At 44.3% G+C, this 27,472-nt stretch overlaps 1 protein-coding gene across 3 annotated transcripts in view; it reads right to left on the bottom strand.

Moving 5' to 3' along the window:
- Positions 1-2,013: 2,013 nt before the first annotated feature.
- The window catches only part of MYO5B (myosin VB), a 149,159-nt gene continuing 123,700 nt past the window's right edge, over positions 2,014-27,472 (bottom strand). The window contains exons 29-41 of one of the 3 annotated variants that reach the window (XM_039733357.1): positions 25,421-25,660; positions 24,351-24,448; positions 18,433-18,510; positions 16,045-16,243; positions 15,259-15,352; positions 14,109-14,252; positions 12,854-13,005; positions 12,415-12,504; positions 10,205-10,355; positions 9,191-9,470; positions 8,461-8,635; positions 7,382-7,462; positions 2,014-6,576 (exon numbers count right to left, since the gene is read on the bottom strand). In XM_039733357.1, coding sequence (XP_039589291.1) covers positions 6,424-6,576; positions 7,382-7,462; positions 8,461-8,635; positions 9,191-9,470; positions 10,205-10,355; positions 12,415-12,504; positions 12,854-13,005; positions 14,109-14,252; positions 15,259-15,352; positions 16,045-16,243; positions 18,433-18,510; positions 24,351-24,448; positions 25,421-25,660 — 1,935 coding nt within the window. In that variant the 3' untranslated portion in view covers positions 2,014-6,423. Of the gene's footprint in view, positions 6,577-7,381; positions 7,463-8,460; positions 8,636-9,190; positions 9,471-10,204; positions 10,356-12,414; positions 12,505-12,853; positions 13,006-14,108; positions 14,253-15,258; positions 15,353-16,044; positions 16,244-18,432; positions 18,511-24,350; positions 24,449-25,408; positions 25,661-27,472 lie in introns of all 3 variants that reach the window. The other 2 variants (XM_039733359.1, XM_039733358.1) reach the window with 2 other exon arrangements.

The following is a 27,472-nucleotide window of genomic DNA, read 5'->3' on the forward strand; positions in this document are numbered from 1 at the left end:
TGGGGTGTTTATTTGTTTGGTTTTGTTTTTAAAAATCTGCGTCTGCTTGGTTTGATTTTTTTTTTCCGTGCGGTTTTGGCGAATCGGCGGCAGGGGAGCGGGGGCGGGCGGCGGCGGCTGAGGGGAGAGGGTCCCGCCCGCCCTCCTCACAGGTAATTACAGCGTGTCGTGGTTAATTGCAGATAATCGTGGAATCCCTTCCGTTGGAAAGCACCTCCGAGATCATCGAGTCCAACCTGTCACCCGATCCCCACCTTGTCACCCAGCCCGGAGCTCTCAGTGCCACGTCCAGGCCCTCCCTGGACACCTCCAGGGATGGGCACTCCAACTCCTCCCTGGGCAGCTGCAATTCCTGACCTCCCTTTCCACGGGGAAATCCCTCCTGATGTCCAGCCTGAGCCTGCCGTGTCGCAGGTGGGATCTGTAAACCTCCTGGAGGGGGTTGTGGAGGGTCGCACCCCTGAATTTGTGCACAATCCGTGGCTGACCCAGCGCTGCCCCGAATTCCAAGCTTTGGCTTCTCTGGACACGGATGGAGATGAGCAGGAGCTGCTTGTAGCCCATGGGTTTGAAACCTGCCAGCATTTGGATACTCTTCAAATTTTCCAGCACAGCAGGCAGTGAAAAACACGGGGATAAAAGGGGTAAAAAGCCTGCAATCGTGTATTGGTCTCTGGAGGGAAGAGCTGATCCCTCCTTGGGCTGCAGTGAATACCGAGTCTCAGTTTTGGTGATGCAGCACCACGGATGCTGCGAGAACAGACAGCAGGACAGATCCATGGTTTACTCTGATAATATGAAATAGTTAAAACCACACACAAATATCTTAGAATGCAGAATGGTATGCATTGGAAGTGACATTAAACCTCCTCCAGTCTGCCCCCTGACATGAGCGAGGACACCTTCCACTGTCCCAGGCTGCTCCCAGCCCCATCCAGCCTGGCCTTGGGCACTGCCAGGGATCCAGGGGCAGCCACAGCTGCTCTGGGCACCCTGGGCCAGGGCCTGCCCACCCTCCCAGCCAGGAATCTGGACCTCCAAGGTACACCACAAAACCCCCCCTCCAGAGTTCTGATGGTTTAAATGCACCTTGTGGTATGATTTATCTGTATAATTGCTCCAGTGGAACCATCCCAGCTGTCAGGCAGAAGACAGGGAAGCCATTGGAAATATTTTGTGTACAAATAAAAATTGCCATATGTCTTCAGGGATGCATTTAAAGTTGTGTAAATTTTCTAGAAGAAGAAAATGTTATCCTGTGAAGACTCCCATTTTTCATTTAAAATAATCTCTTGACTATTTCCTCTACATAATTCCAATGATTTAATAAATCTATAAATCAGTGAATGTGCAACACTGTCTTAAAAAAAGCCGAGGGTTTTGCTGTATTTTCTCCCTTTGCCATTGACTTCCCTCATCTAAGTCTCATTTAAGGCCAAGGGAAGGGATTCTGCCCTTGTGCCCTGGGCTCAGGTGAGACCCCACCTGCAGAGCTCCAAGGCCAGGCTGGACAGGGCTTGGAGCAGCCTGGGACAGTGGAAGGTGTCCCTGCCCATGGCAGGGGTTTGTAGCAAGATGGACCTTAAGCTCCCTTCCAACTCAAACCATTCTGGGTTTCTGTGATTTACGCACATGCACAACAGGTTGCATTTCCTCTCCTTTTCTGCACTCATTTACAATGGCTTTCAGGGACTTTAAGCTCCCTTCCAACTCAAACCATTCCAGGTTTCTGTGATTTACGCACATGCACAACAGGTTGCATTTCCTCTCCTTTTCTGCACTCATTTACAATGGCTTTCAGGGCCATAACACTCCACACTCAGTTTCTAATTATCTGCCAATATTTCAGCATCTCTGAAATCATGTTATAACTTCTAAAACCTCCAGTGTCATCAGTAAAAATGATTATCCTAATTTCTGTTTATAAACCACTTAGAAATGTTTATATTGGATGGAAGTACATATTGAAAAGGGTTATTTTTTTGCATTTCCATTTTTGACCAAGAGCCACAATTTCTTCAAAAGTGTTTATTTCACAAATTTTTTTTATCCCCAGCTGAATATTACAGTGACTATTACAAGCATTTTCTTATAAACAAAGGTGTAGTTTACAGATTTGTTCAAAATGGAAAAATATTTTATAAGCAGTAGTATTTCATCTACAGTATTCACTCATGTATGTCATTCAACTTTGACAGCAGCTATACCTTCTGCTCCTTAAGGTAATGACACTTTACACCACAAAAAATAAAATAAAAATATCCCCAAAGATTTCAATATAGTAGCACTTTTTCAATATACTTCTTTTCTTCTGATTTCAAATTAATCTTAAAGTCTTTGTCCACTGGCATTCACACCTTGAAATAATTTGGATACTCATCAGGGTTATGTCTTGTGGATTGTTTTACTTAACATCTACCTTGCTAGAATTTCTTTCAGAAAAAAAAAAAGAGATCAATTTATGACTGTAATATATATGTGAATCAATAAAGTTTGAGGAAAAAGCTTTATGGAAGTTCATGCAATTCATTTTAATTACGTTCTATTTATATGCAATGATAAAATGCTAATTTTTCAGTTAATGGTCTGAAAGAATAAGTTTGCACAATTTTATTCATTTACTATTGAAAATAGAGGAAAACAACCATTGTGTAGCTTTTTCATTTGTACCTTTTGTACAAATTTTGTACCATTTGTACCTTTTTGTAGCTTTTTCATTTGTACCTTTTACAAACCACACAAACAAGGAATCATGTCCTGCAAAGACTTCAGTGCTCAAGTTGCAGGGTGATGAAAAGCAGCCACTGTGCTTAAAACATGCCCACACTTTGGTACTGTTTCACAAACATTGAGAAATTCTTGTAGATCCAGTGGAATAAACTGCATGAGCAAAAACATGTTTGTAATGTTGGATTGCAAAAATTCAGTCTTGAGGTCTAATGTTCTTTTTCTACAGTCACCTACAGCAGCTTTATCAGATAAGATAAGCAACCTCAGCTACAAAATACCAATTAAAAAAAATGAAGAAGAAAGGGAACCTTCTGGTGAAAATAAAACATGGACATTGTCCTGGATGCTTCTTGTAGGTCAGCCAGCAAATGCCTCAGCTCATATTTGAAGTGTTGGTTCTGTAGTGCTGGTGATTTGGGCATTTTGATGGTTTAATTTATTTTATTTTATTCCCAATAGTGCTTTTCTGAGATATAAGCCATCATATTTGCAGAAATCACCATGGGTCACTATTGTTTGGGGTTTTTTTCCCCAAGAACTTAAAAGTGTTTTTGAAGACCTCCTCAATGTAAGATTTAATGAGTAGGCTTTTATATCCATAGACAACTTTTTCTATGACAGAATAATAAAAATATTCCACTGTTTTAATGCTTATTTCAGAGAAAGAGTGGTTGAGTTAAACAGCTGAAGGCACAGAGTGGGAAAATGCTAAACATAATAATCAATATTTAAAAATAAAGACAGATCTGGAGAAGAGCCAGCTTTCTCTAAGCCATGCTTTGTGTTCACTTTGCTTTTTAAATAAAGAAGTGTAAATCTGAGGAAAGAAGGCATGCTTGAGCATAGCAATTTAACTAAATTAACATTTAAATACAAATTTTTAAAAGTGCTAACAGAAAAGATAACATATATTAAAGGTATTTCATACAGAGTTCTCTTCCAGATGGATCTCAGTGGATAAACTACGTGATCACAGATCAAGATGTTAAATCCCAGTTCCCATCTACACATACTAAGAGTTTTTAAGAAAGAACATATAAATTACAATCCTGAAAGTGCCAGTGAAGGACCATTATCCCCTAGAAGACCATTAAGCACATTTTACAGTGGCAATCAGCAACAAAGCCACTGCAGAAGAGGATTCTGCAGCAACCTGTCACGTAGTCTGAGTGATAAGCATAGGTTTAATCAATGCATTGGGAATTGTACTCCAAATAATTTACATCAGAAAGAGGTAGAGACCGAACTGCCTGAAACTGCTGACCTAACACGAATCCTGAGCAACAGCTCTCTCTTTAAACCACCTTACAGAAAGGCTGAATCCTGCTTTGAATTATTTATTCTTAAACCATGATGACTGTTGGAGAGTGGAAAGAAAGGAGAGGCGACAACTAACAAAACTCAGAGCACTGCAAGGACATTCATTGTGAAGAGAGGTAGGTGAAAATAAATTAAGATATTGCAGGAGAGTGGGTGGCAGGGCTTGCTGGGCATGGGCTGGACTGGTGGCATTACCCTCACTGTATAGCCAGGGGAGATGAAGGCACTACTGAAGACACAGCAGAGGTGAGTGCCCAAGGATTGCAGTTTGGAGACAGCCCTGGCTCTTTACAAGCAAAATATCTGTAATTTGATGGGTGATAGTTAAGGGGGAAAAAATTACTTTTTAGCCTGAAGTCTGTCCTTCAGTGGTAACAGTTGCTCTGAACTATAGTCTCAGTCTGAGTCAAGGTATTTACCCACTGGCACAGAGTGTATAACTCTGCACAGCACTCAACAGTTTCTTTTAAAATGTGCTTTTTTGGATAGTCATATACATATATAGTACATACAGGACTACTGCAGTTTGTATATACACCGATTATGTACATGATGTCTAAATCACAACACGTTCCTTGCCTAGAAAGGAAACTGCAGCAGACTGGAGTTAGTGTATCTCCAAGAAGCTTCACATTCTGCTTTCAATCTCTGAGCAGACAGCCTACCTGGTCATAAATTTGCTGTTTGGATTTACACCAGCTACAAAGAGTCAGATGGACAGAGTGGATTTTTCTCAGAAAGCTTTTAGTCGTGATGTAGCTGCAGACCACAGAAGGAGCCGCAAAAGCAGGCGAGTTGAGATTGATTTAAACAAGACCACTGTGGGAGTGGAAAGGGCAGAATGCTGGCAGCCACACATCCTGGCTGCAGTTTGGCACGTTGTGCTGTGGCTGAAGCATCCCCACGCTGAGCAGTCGTGGAGCAGCACCGACCCTGGGGAACCCACCCTCGTCCTCCCCTGCCCAGCATCACCGAGAGCTCAGCGTGTGCTGCCAAGGACCAAAGAAAAACCAATGGCTGCTCCCCTTCAACGTCTGTGTGCTGAGGTCAGAGGGTTGGTTTGGCTTAGTTTGTAAGTCTGATTTGAAAAAAAAACCTAACAGAATCTGAATTGAAAGCAATTATTCATTTAAGGTTGTTGTAGCCTGGGTTCACTCTTAAAGAAATGGCTTACGTTTCTAACATACTACCTGACAGCTTTTTTTTTTTGGTTTGGTTTCGTTTTGTTGTTGTTTTTTATTTGTTTGTTTTGTTGTTTGGTTTTGTTTTGGTTATTTTTTTTGTGTTAAAACATTTAATCTCTTATAGAAATTTTAAAATTTTTAAAATACTCTTCATTTATCCAAGCTGTGTATTTGCATGATTCTTAACATTCTGGATGTTGACTGAACTGAATGGAGTTTTTCCATGGACAGCTACAGCTAGGATTAACCCACTGAACACAGGTAGGGCTGGATGATTAAACTGGGTTCCTTAGCATGATCTGTGCATGGGATTCTGACACTGGCCATGTAAGAGGTACAAGAACCTTGACAGCCACTGGATGAAAGTGTTTGACACTCAAAAGCACAAGAAAAGCCAACAGTAGGGATCAGGAGGATGCTATACTAGAAGCAGAAGGCTTAAGGCAGTCCTTTGCATCATGATTATTTCACCAGGACAAAACCTTTACTAGTGTAAATTTGGTAATGCAAGAAAGTCCAATGGAACAAATTCCTGCCAATTTATCTAAATTCCATTAAGCAGATGCACTGAATGTATTTAGGAGGAGCAATAGTATTTCTCAAACATACAATTAGTGACAAATTCCATATCAGTGAAAACAAGCAGCATCCCAGCCCTTTTACCTTTATGATGTGATAAATACACACCTTCTGCAATTTACCTTTTGAATTCACTATCATGAATGCAGTTACTAGCAAGAACTGAAGGCAGAACAGCATGTTCTGCTATTCATACACTCAAGACCACCTGCTACTAGACAAATGACACATCCTTCAAGGCAGCACAAGTGTCTCAAATTTTGTTTTTGTCATAGACACCTATGAAAATCAAAATAAGCTGTCTCCCACTTCCTGGCTTTTGGAGATGATTATGGGCTTTGAACTATGTCAACATAAAATCAAGAAGTAAAAAATAAATCTATTTTTCAAGTATCCTTATTTCTTAGATGCAAATTACAAAAAAAAAATCACATACAGACCAGTGTCTTTTTCAGTGTACATTTTAGCATCCATTTGTTACTGTTTACTGGTTCTTCCATAAGCCTGTTTGGTCCATATTTAAAGAGCTCTTTTTATGATTTTTTTTTCTTTTGTTGCTGGAAGTCTCTGGGAGACTCTCTGGTGAGAGGTGAGTTTAATTCTACTTTCTTCAGACTTTATTGAGGAAATCCAAGTTGAGAGAAGCAGGGAGATGAATGGAGTCCATGGTGATGGCAGATGGGTTGAAGGGGAACAGAACTGGGAACATGTGCTTGAAGTCTAACAGCAGCTGTGGAGGGTCATTCCGTTCTTGCAACTGCTTCTGTTGGGTGTGGGAGAAGAAAACAAATTTAGCATCATTTGTTGCCTTTTCTTGTTGTGTTTTACACCACCAAAGGTTTGGGAATGTGCATCATTTTACAAATACTGCATAAAACGGTGAGAACTATTTTGTTTTCCTCTGCAGCACCTTTCATTCTGTGCAAGTATTTACAGGAACTTCTATACAGACTGTAGGAAACACTGCTTCAGGAGAATGTGGTTACATTTTCTACATGACTACAAAGATACAGGACCTGAAAACAGGATGATCCCCTTGGCAAAACCAGGACTACATGACATCAGCAAATCACCTTTAATTCAGCTGCTCAGCCATGGTGATATGTTCTGGGGGTAGCTGAACACATACCCTTCCTTTTCCTCCCTGCTCCTTGTGAACATTAAAAGGTGTTTGGCTTTAATTTGTTTATTTTTCCTTCAGTTGCCAATTTCTACCTCCTTTCTCAGAAGTAACTCAACAAAGTTACTCAACACTCAAAGTGTTGTTGACTCAAAGTCAACAACACTTTGTTGACTCCTGCAACCTTAATCCTCAGTCATATTGCTACTGAAGAGCTGAATTAGCTGAGCCTGGGATTTGGGTGCTTCTTGCCCTCTGTGGTTAACAGCCTGGTTATCCCTGCAGCTGTGTGCTGTAAGTATGTGCACACACAGAGTGCTGAATTCAGGACAACCTGCAGCAGCAAGCCTTTTATAAAATGCCCGAGTTAGCAGTGATGTAATACAGATGTCACTAGAACTACAGAGATGTCATTTGTGCCCTCCAGTTGACAGCCCTTTAAATTTACCTGTATGTTTCGTATGAAAGCCACAGTCACACGTTCTTCAAACTCGTTCACAGGAGTGTAGAGATTGAGTATCTTTACAATCTGTGAAAAAGAAAACGTGGTTATAGTCGTGAGAAGCCAGCTTCTCCAGAACACAAATCACCAGCAGCAGGTTGTCATGATATGGCCACAACAAGTCTGCCATGGTAAAACAGAGGAAGAAGCAGCAGAAATATCACCCTGGTGTTTTTCTTTGCCTGCTGTAAGGTGTTGCAAGATCTATAGACCTGTCAAAATCACTTATGGGAACATCTGTCAACTGGCAACAGACTTGGACAGCAGATTTATACAGGGTTGGCACATGGTGACATGGATGACTTCTGATGTTACCTCTACAATACTTCTCTTGACGCTCCCTCACTCCCACTCCTCCCCTCAGCTTTTCTCAAAAATGCATGTTCAGGACAGGGTGATGCAGATATATTAGAAAGGCTCCCTGAGAACCACTGGAAATCAGCTCACACCTCCCACTTCTCCATTTCTACAATATTATCAAATTAAGGACAGACAATCCAGCAGTAAAAAAAAGTGAGTTTATATCCTCCTGGAATGAAGTCTCAAAGTTCAAGGTCATATCCAGGCAGCCTAGGTTGGTACTTCTAAACCTCCCGCCCCAAAGAGGAATCCTTGGTGGGCATCCTGCAGACACAGCCAGTTTAAGAGCTGGCAAAAGACAATAGGTGTGGGAATCCTTAAAATCAGTGGTTTTTGGGAAAGCTGCAAAAGGCAGGCCTCAGAGAGAGCAGAACTGCCATTAGAGCTAGGTGGGTTTAAAATGCCAAGGATCTGACTTTCACAACAAACTCCTCGGGGCTGGGTTTCATCTTTGCACATTTCTGGAGCTCCAGTGCCATCAGTGGCACTGTAAGAGAGGGGCCACCACTGTGACCACGTCTGGGAGGGGCCAAGATGTGACATCAGTCCTGAAAAGCACAGGCTGTGCCCACTGAAGGAATGGCACAGTGAAGAGCTGGCAGCAGGAGACCACCCTTTCCCACTCCTCAATTCCCTGTGCTGTAAACCCCTGCCCTGCTCCCTACCTGCTGGGTCGTGAGCGACGTGCACAAGGAGCAGATGGCCTCAGCATCCTCTGAGGTTTTCTTCTTCAGCTGCAGGAGCTGTGCTGCCTGAATCAAGGGCTCCAAAGTTTGTGCTGCTCCACTCTGCTGAAGATTCTTCCCACGCAGCCATTCCTCCAGCTGGCTGATGTTAAACCTGGATAAGCAACCAAGACAAGCTGAGAGGTAAAAAAAAAAAGCAGTATCTTCAAAACTCCTCTTTGGGGCTCAAAGTATGTTGCAGTGCTGGTGTATGTGGCTTTTTGTGATGTATATTTGTGATACATGCAGCAAGAGACAATCAGGCCAAAGCTTAGTACTCAACAACTCAGAGTAAAACACATACTCCAAGTACTTTACAAATAGATGAACCATGTAACAGCCAAACAACAAAAGGGAGGTGCTTTTCTGTTGGGGTTACAGCATTCAGATTACTCCAAGTTGCAACAATTAAAATGAAGCTTTTTACCAGGTTTTAAATGCTAACAAAATCCTGCAAGGTACCCAGATACTTTTGAGAATATCTACACAGAAAACGCTTTTGCTGTGCCCACTGGCCTCAAGGGGAACACAGAAAGATCCAGCGTGGGAAGGGGAAAAGGAAGATTTAACTAATTTGCATTGAAAAGTGCACTTTATTTTCCTATTTTCCACCAACTTAGTACATTAACAAAGCTTCCCTAAGCAGGCAGAGCCCTGCCCCAAGCCCCACCTCAGCTGCATGCCCGTGCTCCACGAGCAGACATCCTTCCTCAGCAGGAGGTTGTTCAGGGCGATGGCGTTGATCATGTAGAAGAGCTGCTTGAAGACCTGCTGGATGATCTCTGGGTCCAGGCCCTGGTCACACATGATGCTGTGGAATGTGTTCAGCTGGCGAATCATTTCATCCAAGCTGTAGGAGCTGTCACCCGCATTGGAGGCGTATTTCCTGTAGCCCACCGGTTTGACACTGGAAAGCCCTTGGATACTCTCATTTTCCAACACAGCAGACACTGAAAAGAGGGGGGGAAATGGGCTAAAAAGTCTGCATCCATCTGAACTGATCCCTTCTTCCAAGGGCTGCAATGAACACATATCAGTTCTCAGTGATGCAGCACCATGGATGCTGCGAGAACCGACAGCAGGACAGATCCATGAACGCTGGCTTACTCTGATAGTACAAAATAGTTAAAAAACACACAAATACCACAGAACTATGCAAGAGTTTGGTTTGGGAGAGACCTTAAAGGCTATTTTGGTCAAACACTCCTGAAATGGGCAGGGACACCTGCCACCATCTCAGGTTGCTCCAAGCCCTGTCTAGCTGGACCTTGGACACTTCCAGGGATGGGGCATTCCTCAGATGAATCCTCAGGGATTTAGCTGAAGAGATAACTCCTCTCACACCTTCTCACATACCCTCAAAAACAAGGTCTTTATGAGTCTTTTTCCTCTTCCCAATCCTCTCCTCTCTTATAATGTACATTTCCATCCATAAAAAGATTAACCACAAACCTGGTCTGGAGGAGAAAGCAGACCCACCAACACACCCTCACCTCTTCCACTGCCTCCCCAACAGAAATAAAAGAGATATCTTCTGGAGTGGGAGGGAAAACCCTCATCCCTATTAGCTCCTATCTTGGGGTAAGATAAAAACTCTCTGGGTCATGCTGTCACTGTGCAGAGGTCTGAAAAACAGATAATCTGGGCCAAGAAACACCCTTCTGAAGGGCAGCTGTGGGCTCACCGATCATGGGCTGCAGGATGCCCTCTGCAATGTTGATGAGCTGCTGGTAGATCTGGATGGAGAGGTGGCCCAGCACCTGGCGGTACTCGGTCAGGTCGAAGTTCTTCAGGCAGTGCTCATTCTGCTTCGCCGTGTTTTGGGTCATGAAACCCTGAAGAGGAGGGGGAAACACCCAGGCTCATTATCCCACACACTGACGCTCCATCAAAACCGCTGCATTAAACCCCCCTGCACCCTTACAGTACAGCATACCAAAACATGTTACCAAAGTACATTATAGAAAAGATCAAAACTCAAAAATCACCTTTCAATTACCTAGGCATTTGTTCGTAAATTATTGCTAGAGAACTACCTTTTGAAGGAAATCATTAAACTACCAGTTTTTCATTTCATCCTTAGTAAGGATCTGCACATTTTTATTAACTGCAGCATATACAGGAGTAGAAAATTACATCTTAGGCCCTCTGAAACTAAACCACCTTTTTAGTTTATCCCTTTGAGTTCTAACTGTTTATAGGAAACCAAATATTTTTAAATTAAGATTCTGGAAAATTGAAGAAAAAATTACCACTGCATGTTATGTGCTGCTTTGACAATATTTTAAATTGTTCTGAAATTCATAAATCTACTGAAATAATTAAATTTGTTGCCTGTCTTTTGCTGATATAGCTGATCTACAATCCTGCATTTGGCTGCTGTAAGCCCTCAGTTCTGGGGTCAGATATTAATACCAGTTTTAGTGACAGAAGCCAATGAGATGTTTTAATTAACACAGATCATTTAATTACCTGTTCATATGGTCTTACTTGGTGTGAAAATCAGAACTATGAAACTGTTTTTGTTGGTTGCTGACTGGCAAAATGCAAAAATACAACAAGTATTTTCAATTTGAGTTGATTTCACAATTGCCCCATTTTTCTGACTAATCATAGAGCACCATGCTCTTTACCTGACAGGACTGCATGTGGGTTGGGATTTTCTTTTAAGCCTTTCCTTAAAAATAGGCCAGATTTAAAACTAAAGATAACAGTATCTTGCAAACTGCTCTGAAGTATTTCTCCACTCCATATTTTGCAAGAATTGCCAATGGAATTTGCGAACAGCTGGTTCATTTAACACAGTAAATCATGGCAAACAACATAAAATTTAAGACTGTGTTTTAACCTAGCTGGTTTTCTGGAGAGTATTTTCTTTAAATGCAGTATTATTATCCAGACAGAAGAGGGCAAACAAGAGCACAACTGCTAGTAAGTATTCTCTAAAATTTTTTTTATTTAACTTTTAATTTTAAATCTTCAAAATCCAGTGCTGAGGTTTTACACACAAACTATTATCTTTTGAATGACCTGATTAGTTCATTTAATTTTATGTAATTTTTTTTTACAGTTTGAATGCTTAATATATCTAAAGAAATATCTAAAGACCAAAAAAAATAACAGTATTTGGGTCTGTTAAAAATTTTAATATGCAGAATACACAGCTATAAGGATGGCAATGTGCAATGTTGTAGGAGAACTGTGATAATCCCTTTTGAAAGGGATCATCTTTAACAAAACTTATTCCAAGCTACGAAATATTGTTTAATGAAAAGCTGTGGGACCAATTAAAACCAGAACAACCTTCAAAATGGCCCACCAGAAAGAGCATAGAAAGGCTGGCACAGCTGGGGCTGCTCCCCTGCACAAGAGAAGGCTGCAGGGACACCTGAGAGCCCCTGCCAGGGCCTGCAGGGGCTCCAGGAGAGCTGCCCAGGCACTGGGGACAAGGCCTGCAGGGACAGCACACAGGCCATGGCTGCACTGCCACAGGGCAGGCACACATTTTGGGATGTTGGGCAGGAATTGGTGGCTGGGAGGGTGGGCAGGCCCTGGCCCAGGGTGCCCAGAGCAGCTGTGGCTGCCCCTGGATCCCTGGCAGTGCCCAAGGCCAGGCTGGATGGGGCTTGGAGCATCCTGGGACAGTGGAAGGTGTCCCTGCCCATGGCAGGGGGTGGAATGAGATGGGATTTAAGATCCCTTTCCAACCCAAACCCTTGTGCCTTTATGAGTTTTCCCAGGAAAAGCTAGCTGTGCACACACAGATTACAGCACTGCTGTGCTACACACACATTAACCAAGGAGAGCAGCCCCATCCCACAGCCAGAGGGAAGCCCCTGGTGCCGGGGGGACGCAGGGCTGTCCCTCAGGGATGCCAGCCCGGCCAGCTCTCACCTCCTCCCCGCTGTACTGCTTCAGGCAGTGCAGCAGGCGGCAGGTGTTGGCCAGCCAGAACGACGTCATCTCAAAGTCATCCTGGTGCTTCTGCAGAGACAAAGTGAGAACACAAAGTGAGATCCCCCCCTCCCTTGCAGTGGGGGGTGATGGCATCACAAAACTATCCAATTTGGAGTTTCCCCACCCATTATCAGGCAGCTTCCCCTCTGCAGCTGGGCAATATTAGCTGTTCTTCCCTGCAAACCTTTTTTTTGTACTTCTAAATTCCAACAATTTTATTGCTAAGATCACAATTCTCCTCGCTCTTCTAAAAAGGAAGGCTCTAAGAGCAAATTGCCTTGAAAATCACTGTGAGAGCTGAGTGCCACGCTCTTGGACATGGTTATTACCATCTGACAGCCCCTCAGCCCCAAGACAAGAGCAAATGGACACCTGCCTTCAGCACTTTCTTAACGCCATTGATGGTGGAGGTGAGCAAGGAGTGCACCTTCTGGTCATCATTGATGTAATCTGCATGTCTGATGCACATGTAGAGGATGTAAGCAGGAAGGCAGGGAACAGTAGCAGACACTGCCTGGGGCTTGAGATCTGGAAGATATCACAATTTTAAAAATGAAGGATTTCACAAAAAAAGCAAACTTAAATTTCCCCAACTGACAAGTGAAGCAGAGAACACCAGAGCTGGATTGTACCCAGGCAAACCCCTCTCTGCTCAGCCTTGGGAAAAATGAAATTTTGGCTCTGCAACTTGCATTCCTCCCTGCAGTGTGGACACAGAGCTAGAGGTTTAGCTGCAGGACAGAGGGACCTGCCCCAGACCCTCAGCACTCAGGTGTGGGAGGGCAGCCCTGCCTGCACTGAGGTTTGTGACAACACCCCATTTCTCCTTATGGATGCACAGTGGAGCCAAAGCTCCTCTACCCTGTAAAACCCTACCCAGCAGCACACAAACCACATCAGAACAGCTCCCTGAAGCTTTCAGGAATACCTGGCACAGTAAATCCTCTGCCTGAGTTGATGACACATTAAATCACTCCTTCCCTCAAGATACGGAATCCTAATGGCAGCTGTGGGCATTTGGAGCCTCCAAAGAACAAGCTTGTCTGATTAGGGGAACTTCAGTGCCCACAGCAATGGGCTAGCACTGCTCTGTGAACACTTTCTGCATCCTCACTAGGCTCTGCTGGGGCTAGAGTTGTAGTGAATACCAACACCTTGCCAGGGAAGCCTGACTTCTGAAACAGCACTGAGTGAGGGGATGCTGCAGCAACTCTGACCAGCCTGTGCAGTGCAGAAGAGCTCACAAGCTCATTATCTGTTTTTACCTCATAAACCGAGCTACCTTTGTTCCACTGCTGTGCCAGATCCCAGGGGTCTGTCCTTCTGCCACCCCCTCCCCATCTATCACCTCATATGAAGCTCAGCAAGTTACTGCCTTGCTCTAGAAACTGTAGCCCTGCTTTGTGTTTCCCATTTTTTGCTATCCCCAAGGGATTGCACCCATCCTGGTCTATCTGCTTAGTGCAGCACCACTTTACCTACCCAAACTGCCATCACCACAAACATGCAGCCCCAGAAGGGATTAATTGAGAAGATCTATTTGTCTATCTTAATTTTCTAATCTCAAGTTTACAGACTGCCCCAGGCACGAGAAGGAGCAGCCAGGTAGAGAAGCAGAGCAAGTTCCCCACCTGTAATGAGGTTTCGGATGAGGAGTGGCTCATCTTCTTTGTAATATTCCAGCATGCCCTGAAAATCCTTCTCCTTCCTCTGGACAGCAACCTGCATGTTGCGCTCGTGCGGCCTCCTCTCCACTGGCACCATTGTCTGGGATGCTGTGAAGAGAAAAGGTTATCAGCACCTGGCTGGCACCTGGAAATCAACAACTATTTAGGCCCTCCACTGGCCTTAGTGCAGACACCACGTCAAAAAGTCATATATTGAATTCCCAATAATGTCATCAGCTTTGACAGACTTATAAAAACATAAACAATCAGGTTCTGGATTACCAGTCCACAGAGTTCTGACTCTGCATGAAAGAAAAAGTACAAAACTTGAACTCAGAAGAGGAAAAAATGAAGCCATTTTTTATTTTCCAAGAAATCACAAATTGCTAGAAAGTAGCAATCTTAGTGTATGATTTTCACAGAGCCAGGCAAAAAGCAGGCAGGCAATGCAAAATCCCTAAGCATGGCATCTTCTGTCTGCCTGCAAAGCTGCAAACCACGATGGCACACTGCTGAAGTGTAATAAAGCAGAAGAGACCAGCATGCAAATACTGCAGCAAGCAGCATGCAAATCACATTGACAGAGAGCAGCTGGGCGAGCCGTGGAAACCCTCCAGTTACTCAGCTTAATTTCACTTAATGCCTGGTTTACAGAAATTAACTCATGAGAATGGGGCTCTCTGATTAATCACGGCTTCTCCGGAGAAGAGGAAGTGCTTTCTATACAACACAGATGCCACATTTGAGGTGATTTCTCATTAAGCAGAATATACATACACAATTTGGTACTTAAGGGTTATAATTCCCCCTTCAAAATTGACAGATCAGAGCATTTTCCTGCTGGTCACTGGACTCCTTTTTGTATCTCTGCCTGGGTCACTGCATTGACTGCAATGACAGCAAAAAAGTTTCCTTAAATATCCTACAAACCCTGGTACAGGGTCAGTGTCAGCTCAGCCTGCTGCTAGTTCAGTACCAGAACAAGCAAAATCTTACTTTCATAGAAAGAAAAAGAGAAAAAAGAAACCCAGACCCTGCAGCTCTCCAAGACTGGCCAAAGAAGTAAAACCCAAGTGCAGCTCCCCCAACCTAGTATCTCCAATGCACAAATCACCTTCAAAATCTTGGACCTTCTTCATGTAAATCTTCAGCTGCTTCTTCAGCTTCTTTTCATTCTTTTCTGACTTTTCCAGCAATTCTTTAAGATCCTGAAAGACAGGAGTTACATTTAAAAGAATTCCTAACACTAAACCCAAGAACAACTCATTTGGGGTGAGTTGGAAGTCTGGAGTCTGGTCTGTGCATCACCAAGACATGGCATGGTCATCTCACTGGAGGAGGAGCACCACACACAGCATTTAATCCTGGCTGTTAATCACATTTAAACAGTTTTATTCACATACTGGGGTTGTTGAAAAAATGCAAAAACTCAGGAGGTACCAACATTCCCTCCAGAATTTGCACAGATACAGAAGGGGAGAAAGGGAAAATTTATGATTATCCAGGCCAACTTTTTGGAGTGGCAACTGCCTTTCCACACTTCCAATACAAGCAAATAAGATGAAAGACCTGTGCTGCCTCTGTGCCTAACAGAGTAGAAGGGTCCCCAGTGATCTGATTTGGAAGGCAGTGCCACAAAGTAGACAGGCTTAAAAAAGCATTTTAAAAAAATTAAAAATAAAGCATCTATGTAGTCACAAAAGTCATACAGCCATGGAACATCAGCTCGAGGCCAAGAGCCAACACTCCCAAATGCACCAGTGGGAGATGCTGATGAATTTTGCAGAGTTTGGGAAGGGTGAAAGAGATCCCAGCACCCTTCTCTCCTTGTTATGGTTCATATCTCCTTCTCTCAAACCATTTTTTGCTCTCTTTCTGTGTTTTCAGCACAGCCTCTTACCAGGTTTTCATTGGTCAGACGTGTAATTTCTTGCTGAAGTCCAAACTCCACCTGGACCTCTGGAGAGAGCTGCAGAGTCTGCAGGAATGCCTGCTGCTGCTTCTCCAGCTCCTCTTGCATTAAATCCACCTGGTTTTTCAGAGCTTCCATCTCCTCCTCGTGCTCCCTTCGCTGGTCCTGGAGCTGTGCTTCCAGCAACCTGAAACAGGACCACACTGATCAGTCTGTGATGTCAGCATGACAGGAGTAACCACCACTTGAGTTTAGATCCTGCAAAATCAGCCAACTTGGGAAATACTCTGTCAGCCTCCCTATAAAGCTGACTAACAAGAAGCAATTATTGCCACACTAGTCTGTCATTTGCTATACTGCAGATTAAATACTTTTGAAATTAAGATATATTAAATCAAATGTTGTGATTGTGAAATCTCAAAGCACCCTTTTTTATTTAATTTCATCAAATATCCAGGTTCCTTTACTTGCAAAGAGCAAATACTTAATGGCAAGAAAGCAACACAGATCAACACCTGCAGGTTTTGTTTTCAAAAGCTCAGCTTGAAGGACATTTGTTCCTGTGCTCCTTTCCTGTCAAACATTAAATTCTCACTCTTGAAAAGTGCTGTTTGCTAAGCCAGAATGCCTTCTTAAATCCAGTGGAAAAATGATTAATCACTGAGATGTTAACTGCAGACACCTGTGCTGGTGGTGATGGTGACAGCCTGGCAGGTGACATGATAATTGATTTTAAGTGTCCCCTATCCTCTGCTACATGGAAATCTCCCTTCAGCCCACCAGCTCTTGCCAGAAGATTTAAGTGACTCCAGAAGGTTTGAGGATTCTCAGAGAGGGCCACCAAGCCAGAAACTACAAAGTATAGTCACAGATTATACAGGACAATGGCGGCCAAGAGAAGGAATGACCCAAGGAGATCACTAAGCCCCTGCCCTGCCACAGCTCACAGATGAGCCTGGTCAGAGCTGTGGGTCACCTCACACCCAGCTCAGGGCCTCCTGACAGGGGATGCAAACAGCAATCTGCAAAGATGAGGAGGATTCTGCTGTTGACAGCCCCACACTGACCCAGAACATGCACAGACACAGAGCCACAACTCGCTCTGGTTCATTGGGAAATCGATTGTGATCCACACCTGTCAACTGTTCCCCTACAGGAGCAACTATGCATGGAATTTTCTTGCAGTTGTTTTGGCATTTTTCTGTAATAACTTTTATAAAGAGTGCATGCTTTCAGGGAAGATTCCTGGATGAAAAGTACTAATCAACCCCAGGTTGTTTTGTGTGGTTGTTGTTTTTGTTGCCTTTAGAAAATTTAGCAACACAGTCTCTACTCCCACATCCCAGCACAAGACAGAAAAGCATGTTTTCCACCTATAGAAACATGAGAAATAATGCAGTCAGCCTTATAATCCTGTCAGGATTACTCTTAATAGGCTTGGAAAATACAGACCCACCATGAAATAAGTATTAAGTACTTAATTTTCATTTTATTTCTTCATACTGGGATTAGCTGGCATTCAGTCTGGATAATCTATGAGACACCCTCAGAAGAACATGTTCCTTCTATGAACCTGGGTCCCTACTTTGCCTGGAAAACCACATGAAATAATCTCTGTTATTTCTTCCTGTTACTGTCTAGTTTTACCCTGATACCTCTAGATGTGACCACTTTAGACCACTCTCTACAAAATACTTAAATTTTTAATCTCTTTAATGTCCTTAAAACTTTAATAAAATCATATCTATTGGAGCCCCATAACTACCAAGCATGGGGGTGATGCAGGACAAGAATCCAGGAGGGATATTTGCCCAGCAGAGCAGGACCTGGGGAGAGCTGTGGAATGAGGGCACCCTGTGTCCATCACATGTCTTTCTCACCCACAGACAACACATGGATGGGAGCACAAAATTCCCAGGATCATGTGAATGTGACAGGACTGGGACACAAGCACAGAGCCTCCCCTTCCAACAGGTCAAGGACTGGGAGAAAACACTTCTGAGAGGTGCCATGTCTTAGTGCAATTTGGGAGAAAAAAATTAAATGGGAGGGTTTTTATGTCTTCTTGGATATCCCAGCTTCCCATCACCCAATTTCCCATTACTGTCACTTAATCCTTACTGGATCAGAGGTCAGGCATTAGTGACAACACCCACCACCAGCAATGACCAACTGGAACCATGACTCCTCTGAAAATTACAGGAGGGTCTCAGTTCCTGCAGTTTGGGAATCCTACCTCCAGCTGCTCCCAGACAGGAGGACAGGGCCCTGCCCAGGACCACATGGCACCAGCAGAGCAAGAGAAAGAAACAAGAGGGCAAGGAAAAGGCAGGAGAAGGGAGAAGCAGCAGTGGGGAAAAACAGAAAGTATTTGACCTGGCAACTTGCTTTAAACCTTGATAAGCCAAGCCGAGCTCTCCATCTTCATTGAGATAGCCCCAGTCCTCAGTCTTGCTAGAAATAAAGGACAGAAAAAGGAAAGAAGAGGACAGAGAAAGACAAAAGGTCAATTGAAAGAGAAGGGGGAAAGGTGCAGAAGCCTTATGCATTTAATTCAGTATTCGTTTTCAGAGCACGCATTCATTGCATTGCATTTCTTTTTCCACCACAGGGAAGGAGAGCCCTGCCCTGGTTGTGCGCTGTATGACATTTTAAAAACAAGTTTTCCCATCTCTTTTTCACAGCAGCAACTCCCATTGGCCTGAAATAAACCCTACTCCTTCTACTTCAGCCAAGGGTTTCCTCAGCATTTGACTCAAACACATCAGTCTTTCCTCAGAGCAACCTTTGGTCCAAACACCACATGCATCCACACAAGATCAATCTCCTCTGTATACATCCAGGCAGAATAATGGCCAGGAAAGTCTCATCTCATTTTAATACTTTTAGCAGTTGGCTTTTTTAGTCTCCTTTTAGCAGATTGTTTGTTTTTTGGGTTTTTTTCCAAGTTATATGAGGCAAGAAGCTGATTTATCTTCTTTAATGAGGGGCTGAACACATAACAAATGAGTGAGGTAAGCTGGTCAGCTTGATCAGAAACACTTGTTACAGCAAGATTTTACATGGCTTTGATGTCAGTTAGAAAAAGGTGTTTGTTTTAAGCAATAACAATTTTAAAAGTGAGCAAGGAAACCATCAATCTTAATATATCATTATATTTTTAAAAAACCCAAAACCAAAACACAAAAAGAAGAAAGCCAAACACACATTTTGAAAAGAGCTGTTGCAGATCCCACTCCCTGGCAAGAGAATCTCTGCACATTTCAGCGGCAAAGCACAACACGCAAACACTCATGAGCAAGTTTTCACAGGAGGGAAGCAGTGAGAAACGTGGTGTTGCAGCCCTGCTTGGAAGGGGCTCTGGAGGTGCCTCTCCACCACAGACAGCTTGTGCACCCCTCCCGTGCCAGTGCTCGAGCACAGCACTTCCCAAAGCTGGCAAACATTTCAGGCACTGACACTTCCAAAGTTCATCTGTTACAGCCACATGTAAGAATTTAAATTAAAAGCTTGTTGCTATCCCATACGTAGCAGGTTTCTAAAAGGGTCTGCAGGCTGACAGATAAAGGGAGGTTTATTGGTCTCATTTGCATGAATTTGTTAGTGAAGTCTTTTTTTTTGGTTCATATAATCTTATCAGGACATGTCCTCAGGCACTGAAAACCAAAGGAAAAAGCAGGAAGGGTCCCCACTATTTATTGCACATCAAAAACCTGTGAAATATCAGGTGATGAGCAGCATTTTTAAGAGATAGCTTCCTTGGAAAAATAGCTTTCCTTCCTTCTTTAATCATAGGCATTGAGGTAAATGAGGAGAGGCACTCAAGAAAATGTCATTATAAGATAAATATATAAAAATGCTGTTTTAAGGTAAACCTGCACTGGGAAAAAAGCATTCAGTCCATCTCTATCAACACAGCACTGACTCAGAAATCACTGCACTCCCCCTTCTCCCAGAAGGTCACATTGACCAGGATGTAAAAAGGGGTCCTTTCAATGTAGTTAGAGTAATTGGCATACGAAACCTAATTTCCTAGAATGCTGGGTCAATCCTACTCTCAAATAAGGCTGGAGAGGAGTTAAAAGGGCTGATTAACAAAGCTGTGTTTTCCCTTTATCCTGTCCTTGGAGGCACAGGTCTGGGGAGCAGCTGGGACCTGCAGTCAGCAAACTGTCCTCACCAAAAGCAAAGAATTCCTGCCCAAACACCCCCCTTCCCTGTGAAAGCAGCTTAAAGGAGGTGTATGTACCCCAAACCCAGAGATGTTGATTTCAGCATCTTCAGTAAATTACCCTCTCTTCATAAAATAGGGGACATTTCACTTTCAGACACAGGTGGACCTTTTTGTTTCAGGTAAAAGGAAAAATAGTGTGCGTCACAGACTAGATCTATGGCAGAGTGGGAAGGTATCCATGGGAGAGTGGGAGGCAGAGATATGGTACAATCTCCACAGGATGGTCTCTCCCAGCTGCAAAAGCATCCCTCATGTGAAGCCAGCATCAGCTCTTCCCTTTGCACAGCAGCGGCAGCTGGGACTGGCCCAACAGGAAAGAAAAATAATATCCATGTACTCTACAGAAATCACTTAGAAGCAATCATGGAAGCTAATTTGAAAGACACAGCCTGATTTACTTCGAGCTACCAGGTTATTTATTATCTCTTAACACCATCACCCAATCTCTCACTGGCTCTGCATTTCCACCAAGATCAAACAGGCTTGAAAGAATGATCCCAGGAACTGAAACAGGGAAAAAAGCCTACTTAGCTTTAGATTCAGACATTGTAGGAGAAAAATGAGGTAGGAGCTAACTTGATTTTCCTCTTACCAGCTGAAATTCAGCAGGAAAGAAAGAAAGAGAGAAAAAAAAGAAAGAAAGAAAGAGAGAAAGAAAGAGAGAAAGAAAGAAAGAAAGAAAGAAAGAAAGAAAGAAAGAAAGAAAGAAAGAAAGAGAAAGAAAGAAAAAAGAAAGAAGCTGAATTTAAAGCATTTATAAAGAAAAGGCTGATTTCAGTCCAAACTTGCCCTTGACCTGGAATCAAAGGGCTTTCCTCTAGAAGCTTTGTGGAGAGAGAATTGATACATGAGCAGAGTTAGCAGCACCTGGCAGAGTTCTTCCTGTTTTCCTCCTGCTGTATTTAGAAGTGCTGCATGACATAGAAATGGAGAGAATAAAAGGTTGATCTCCCACCAAAATAAAGCCATGCCCTGTCCTCAGCCTAAATAACTAAGACATGGTGGCTTAGAGCTAGGAACAGCTCCTCATTAGAGCGAGGTTTTACCACATCCATAAGCCTGGGCTGGTGAAAAACTTCCACCTGGTCAAAAAGCACCCCAGACTAGGGGGTATAGGACAGCTGACACCCCTGAAGGACTGGGCCATCCAGAGGGACCTGGAAAAGCCCAAGCAGTGGCCCAAGGGAGCCTCATGAGGTTTAACAAGGCCAAGTGCTGGAGCTGCTCCGAGCAGGGCAGCCCTGGGATCATACTCTATGAAAAAGAAATAGGAGTGCTTCTTGCAGAGAAGGTGAGAGAAGAATTGGCTCTTGCTTATAAATCCCACTTCAGAACTGCAACCCCACCAGAAAAGGTTCTCATTAAAATATGTATTGATCAAGATGAGAAAGGCAAAGCATTTCCCTTTCTCATGCTGACACCCTTGGGCATAGAGCTGTGTAAATACAAATGCAAATTTTTGCTGGGGGAGGGAATGTTAATTTATGTCCACAAACACAATAATCCAGGCTCCCCAAGCATTTGTCTTCATCCATTTTATTGCCATCAACACTTGCCTACATCTTATAAACCAACCCAATAAACAGACAACTGCACAGGGAACCTTGTAATGGGGAGGTTGGCGGTGCTTAATGAGCCACTGGATAAATCACTGCAGAAAATCAGGGTGAGAGCATATAGAGCTACTGCTGCTGTATTTCAAGAGCCAAGCTCCAGTCAAGCTTCACACGAAAGAGAGAATAATGAACTGACCCTGGAGACTGCAGATTTCCCCTCCCAAAACTTAAGAGACCAAAAACCACCAAGGCCAGATCACATGAACTTCTTAAAATTGCAGCTCACCCATGAAATTGCAAGGAAAGAGACTTGTACTCCTGTGGAAAATTAGATCCTGGAAACTTATAGGCCCTGGAGGGATTTAAAATCCACGTGGATGTGGTACATGGTTTCCTGCTGGCCTTTGCAGTGCTGGGGGAAGAGCTGAACCTCAAGAAATCTTTTTGAGCCTAAATGATTCTACAACTCAGTTCTTTCTGTAGAAGTCAAGTGTGGAAACCAGAATGTTGGGAGGAGGACTGGAGCCTCCTGGCAGGCTACAGAAGGCAATGTGCACCAGTATGGCCAGATACCAATTTATACTGGGGGCCAGTGGCGCCCCGGGGTCAGACACACATCCTGTGAAAGCAGCAACCCTTATTTTGACTCCTTCACAAACCTCTGAGCACAAATTAACCTTCCCTGCACACTGGAAAATTTAGGGAGTAATTAAACAGTAAATTTTGGGAGTAAATTGTGCCCAACAATGGCATTTCACATCTTGTATGAGCACCCACGGCTCCAGGAGAATGTTGGAAAGAAGGGAGAAGAAGGAAAGAAGAGAAAGTTCATAGAATTCATTAAGTGACCAAAACCTACTCCTTGCTGCAGGAAGCACACTGAGCTCCGCTGATTTACAGCCAAGAATGTGATGTGCAAATTGATCTCATCACCTCTGCTGCAGGAGGGGCAGAAATTTCATCAGCAAGTTCACTTCAGGAAAGCAAAATATTCAACGGCAAATTGAAAAAAAACACAAAGACTAGTCCTGATCTAGCCAGACATGATGTCCAGGTGGGAAACCAGTGTCACAAGAGTCCTGGACCCCAACAATCCCCACTGCTCCAGGCCTCCAGATCTGGTGAAAGCTGGCAGAACAGCCTGGGCAGAGCCCCAGTCCAGCCATCAGGGTTTTGAGCTCCACTTAAATGGGTCTTTCCTCATATTCATACAGGTGTGAATAAAATCCTCATTAAGTCAGGTCCCAGCCTGGAATGTTAACCTTCTGCAACCACTCTACAAAGTAGCAAACCATATTGTGTTATTAAAAGCCATTAATCCACAATGGCTGGATCTTCTTCCTTGCTGAATGGGAATTATTTAGGGGGAAAAAAGCTTCAAACATCTGCATTTGTCAAGAGAAAAAAAAAGATAAACATTCAATTTCCTTGAAGTAAAATAAAAATTTACTTTTCATAATATCTTGCTGTTTAATCCATATAATTTTTTCTTCTTGCAAGACACTGCTTTATTATTTTATATCCTCCTGGGCAGCTGCAAGGACTGATTTAATGCTTGGCAATATCAGCCCATTGTTACTGTCAGGACAGACACATGTTCCAAGTATTAATCCTCGTTGAGGTAAACTGGCAATAAAACAGTTGTTCCTGACACTCAGTTTGGGTGCAAGAAAATCAATAATATGAGTGTTTCCAGGGAATACAGCGTGTTTGTTAGCTCAGTTTACCACGATGGGCTTTTGCCTCTGGGAAAACCAGAAGAGAACTGTGGCATCTTCCCAACAGGGTATGAGATACCTGAGGAGCAACTGAGGGAGCCGGGGGTGTTCAACCTGGGGAAAAGGAGACTCAGGGGTGACCTTATCACTCTGTACAGCTCCTGGAAGGTGCTGTGCTCAGCTGGGGTTGGTCTCTTTATCCAGGCAGCACTGACAGAACCAGAGGACACAGTTTCAAGCTGCACCAAGGGAAATTTAGGTTAGGTATTAGGAAAAAGCTTTTCATGGAAAGAGTGATAAAATTCTGTTATGGCTGCCCAGGGAGGTGGTGGAGTCACCATCCTTGAGATGGTTTAAAAAAAGACTGGATAGGGCACTCAGTGCTATGGTTTAGTTGAGGTGTTGGGGCTGGGTTGGACTCGATGTTCTTGAATGCCTCTTCCAACCCAGTCATTCTGTGAATTCTGTGAAATAAATACAAATGCAGTCCCAAATCTTAGTCTTCCTGCTATTTCCATACTGGAAGCAAAGTCAAAACCCCTTTGCTCACTTCCATGCTTGCCTATCCACTTGTATCTGACTGGAACTAGATGATCTTAAAGGTCTCTTTCGACCCAAACCGTTCTGGCGTTCCACAATTCCGTTAGATGTGTGCTCTTGATGGCCCACCCTTGAATCCACAGCACAGCCCGGAGGCTGGCAGCCCTCAAGAGCACGTTGATTGTGGTGTGGATCCCTCTGTCCCACAGCATCCCCCCGTGCTGGGGGGGTCTGTGCCACACTTACCGGTTGGTCTCGCACATGCCCTGGTAGGCTTCGATCGCGTCCTCCTGGTCGACGTGCCGGTCACTGTTGGGCCAGCTGGCATTGGGGGAGATGCTCTCCTAAAGTCGGCGTGCAAAACAGCAATGTGACTCCCTGCTTTAAAACTCTGCCCAGCCCTGAAAGGTCCTGACACCAAACAACTCCCAGTTATTCTATCAAAAGCACCCCTGGGGCATCCACCACACTGCTGAGTTTCTATGAATCCACACACATGCAGCAGGAGAGATAAGGGATGGAAAAAAGGTGCAGTGAACTTGGGAAGAGGATAAGCAGGGTGCTTGGCTTGGTCTGAAATACAAAATACACCAAAACCTTGAGGAATGATAAGACAGCAAATCAATAAAGATTGAGTTTCTGGAAAATGTCCATTGGAATGTGCTCTAAATACAAATCCCATCCCAGCTGTTTGAGAGACAGGCTCTATTCTTGCCTGTGTGTCAGAAGAAACACATTACAGCTGCACCAGCCTGAAGTGAGCAGAATCTGAAATTCTAGAAATTCTAGAAATTCTAGACATTCTAGACATTCTAGAAATTCTTTTCCCTCACCTCATTTCCTTGCAGAAAAAGTTATTGCTTCAAAACATCGCCAGGAACATGCTGAACCACACACATTGGTGCAGGCTTACCCTCTTCAGGCGTGGGGGTAGGCACTCTACAGCAGTACCATGGCACAGATAGTCCTGGGCTGTCTGAAACACCAGGGACTGCATCTCATCCCCAGGCAGGACACCCTGTGTCCCTGCACAACCCCCCATAACCTCCCTGTGGTGTGGGTTGGCTTACCCTCTTCAGGTGTGGGGGTAGGCACTCTACAGCAGTACCATGGCACAGATAGTCCTGCGCTGTCTGAAACACCAGGGACTGCATCTCATCCCCAGGCAGGACACCCTGTGTCCCTGCACAACCCCCCATAACCTCCCTCTGCCATCCTGCCCACCAGAGCAGAAATGGCACTGCACAGGCAGCCAGTGAATCTCCACCAACAGAGGAGAAGAAGGAAAGAAGAAAATCCATTACCCTCTCCTTTACCATGTTTTTCCCCGTCTCTTTCTGCTGGGCTGCCTTCATGATCTGCGACCTGAGGATGAGCACCTCCTCCTTGCGCACCTCCAGCTCCTCGTTGGCCGATTTCAGCTGGTTCAGAAGGAGGTTGTAGCCGTCCTGCATGTCGTTGGAGGAGTTGTTCTGGGTGGCGTGGTCTGCGATGGCCTTCCTCAGCTCATTGAGCTCATTTTTCAGCTTCTTGTTCTCCGACTCCAGCTCTTGCCTCTGGAAAACACCGAGCCATTAAGCAGTTTAGATAAACTGCCCCGTGGTGCCTCGTCCTGCTCTGAGATGCCTCTAGGCTGACTCAATTATCAATGGTTATGGATCAATACAAGCCAGAAGCTGGGTTTTGCTGCCAGCCCAGCCATCTGTGGTTCAGGGAAGGCTTTTGCTTTAGTCAGCAGCCTGTTGTTATTTAATAACAACCCTAGCGGGGTATTTTTTATTTGTTGACACTATTTCTAAACCAAAAACCAGGCTGTTAAAGAAGCTAAGCATGCTCTTTTCTCTTCCACCTTTTTTCCTTCTGGATCAATAAATCACACAACCCCCACAACATTCAGCTCACCTTTCATATTCATTAGATCAGCAGGAAGATCTTGGTTTGCCCAAACCATCATCATGGCAGGCATACCTTAGGTGGCCCAGGGTCTGTGAATTCCCTCTTCTTTTCTCATACTCTTTGTAATTCCCCCACCCCAATGCTGTGTTTATAGCTGGAGGATTTCCTCACCTTGATATCTCCTCAGCCACTGGTGTTTGACAGGCAGGGCCAACACTGTGTTAGTTTGATGCCAACTGATTCTCCTGAATAACAACATCTTAGCTGAGATAACTGAAGGGCTTATTCACTTCTGCATGGCAGCAGAAGACATGGATAGAGCTCTATATCCATATCCAGCAGAGCTCTAGATCCATATCCAGCAGAGCAGGATAGAGCTCTGACAGCTTTTACAGCCTTTATTTTAGTCTGTCGCCACAAAGCTTTGTTTGCAGGTGGCAGCATAACGTTGGGCAGCTCCTTGCCACCACCATTGTGGCCCTTGCCACATCCTAAAACCCACCTGGAGAATCCCTGCTGGGTCAGGAGCAGCTTTGCTCCTGCACATGGTGCAATCACACAGTCATGGGATGGTTTGGGTTGGAAGGGACCTCAAAGCTCATCCAGTCCCACCTCCTACCATGGGCAGTGACACCTTACAATGTCCCAGGCTGCTCCAAGCCCAACCCAACCTGGCCTTGGTTCCAGGGATCCAGGGGCAGATTTTCTGGGCAACCTGCACAAGAGCCTCACCACCCTCACAGCCAAGAACTTCTTCCCAACATCCCATCTAAATCTACCATCTTCAAGCTTAAAACCATCAGTCCTTGCTGTGGGTCACAGACTGGATGGGAGCCAGGCTCCTTGGAGTGCTGTTCACAACAGCCCACCTCCCTTTGCATGATCCTGCACCTCTGGCTGGGTGGGAGGGTGTCACCCAGGAGTGCTCTCTCATGTCCCCATGTCCCCAGACTTCTCAGGCAATGCCAGACCCCAACAGGACCCTTGTCCAACACAGCACAAATAAACCCCTGAACGTGAGCTGACAGTCTGCTGTCTGATGAGGGGTCAGCTCTTTCCTAGGGACCAGCCCCCATCCATGTGGATTCTCCAGTGTCTACAACAGCGCAAGATCATTCCCCAGTGTCACCCACGTGCCTCATCTCCCTGCTGCTTACTGAGCCTTTCCACAGCTTCCTTTCACAACCCCTCCTATCTCTGGGATATCTGCTTCATTATCAGCTTGGGCTGAGTCAAGCTAATGACTCCAAAAATGGCTGGGGGGGGGATGGGGGCAATTTACACAATTTACTCAGTGTGTAGCTAGCACAGCTGTGTAAACCCCATTTCCATAGGAAACGGGTGTTGTAATTATAAATCCTTACAAATTATAAATAGCGTGGCTTATCACAGCAGAGGTGTGAGCAGAATAGCTGATCTGGCATCTGGGCAGCTTGCTCCTAGCTGAACAGACAACATCAGTAATGGGGCAT

Source organism: Passer montanus, unplaced genomic scaffold, assembly GCF_014805655.1.
Source record: "Passer montanus isolate IOZ18808 unplaced genomic scaffold, ASM1480565v1 scaffold86, whole genome shotgun sequence".
Taxonomy (NCBI): Eukaryota; Metazoa; Chordata; class Aves; order Passeriformes; family Passeridae; genus Passer; species Passer montanus.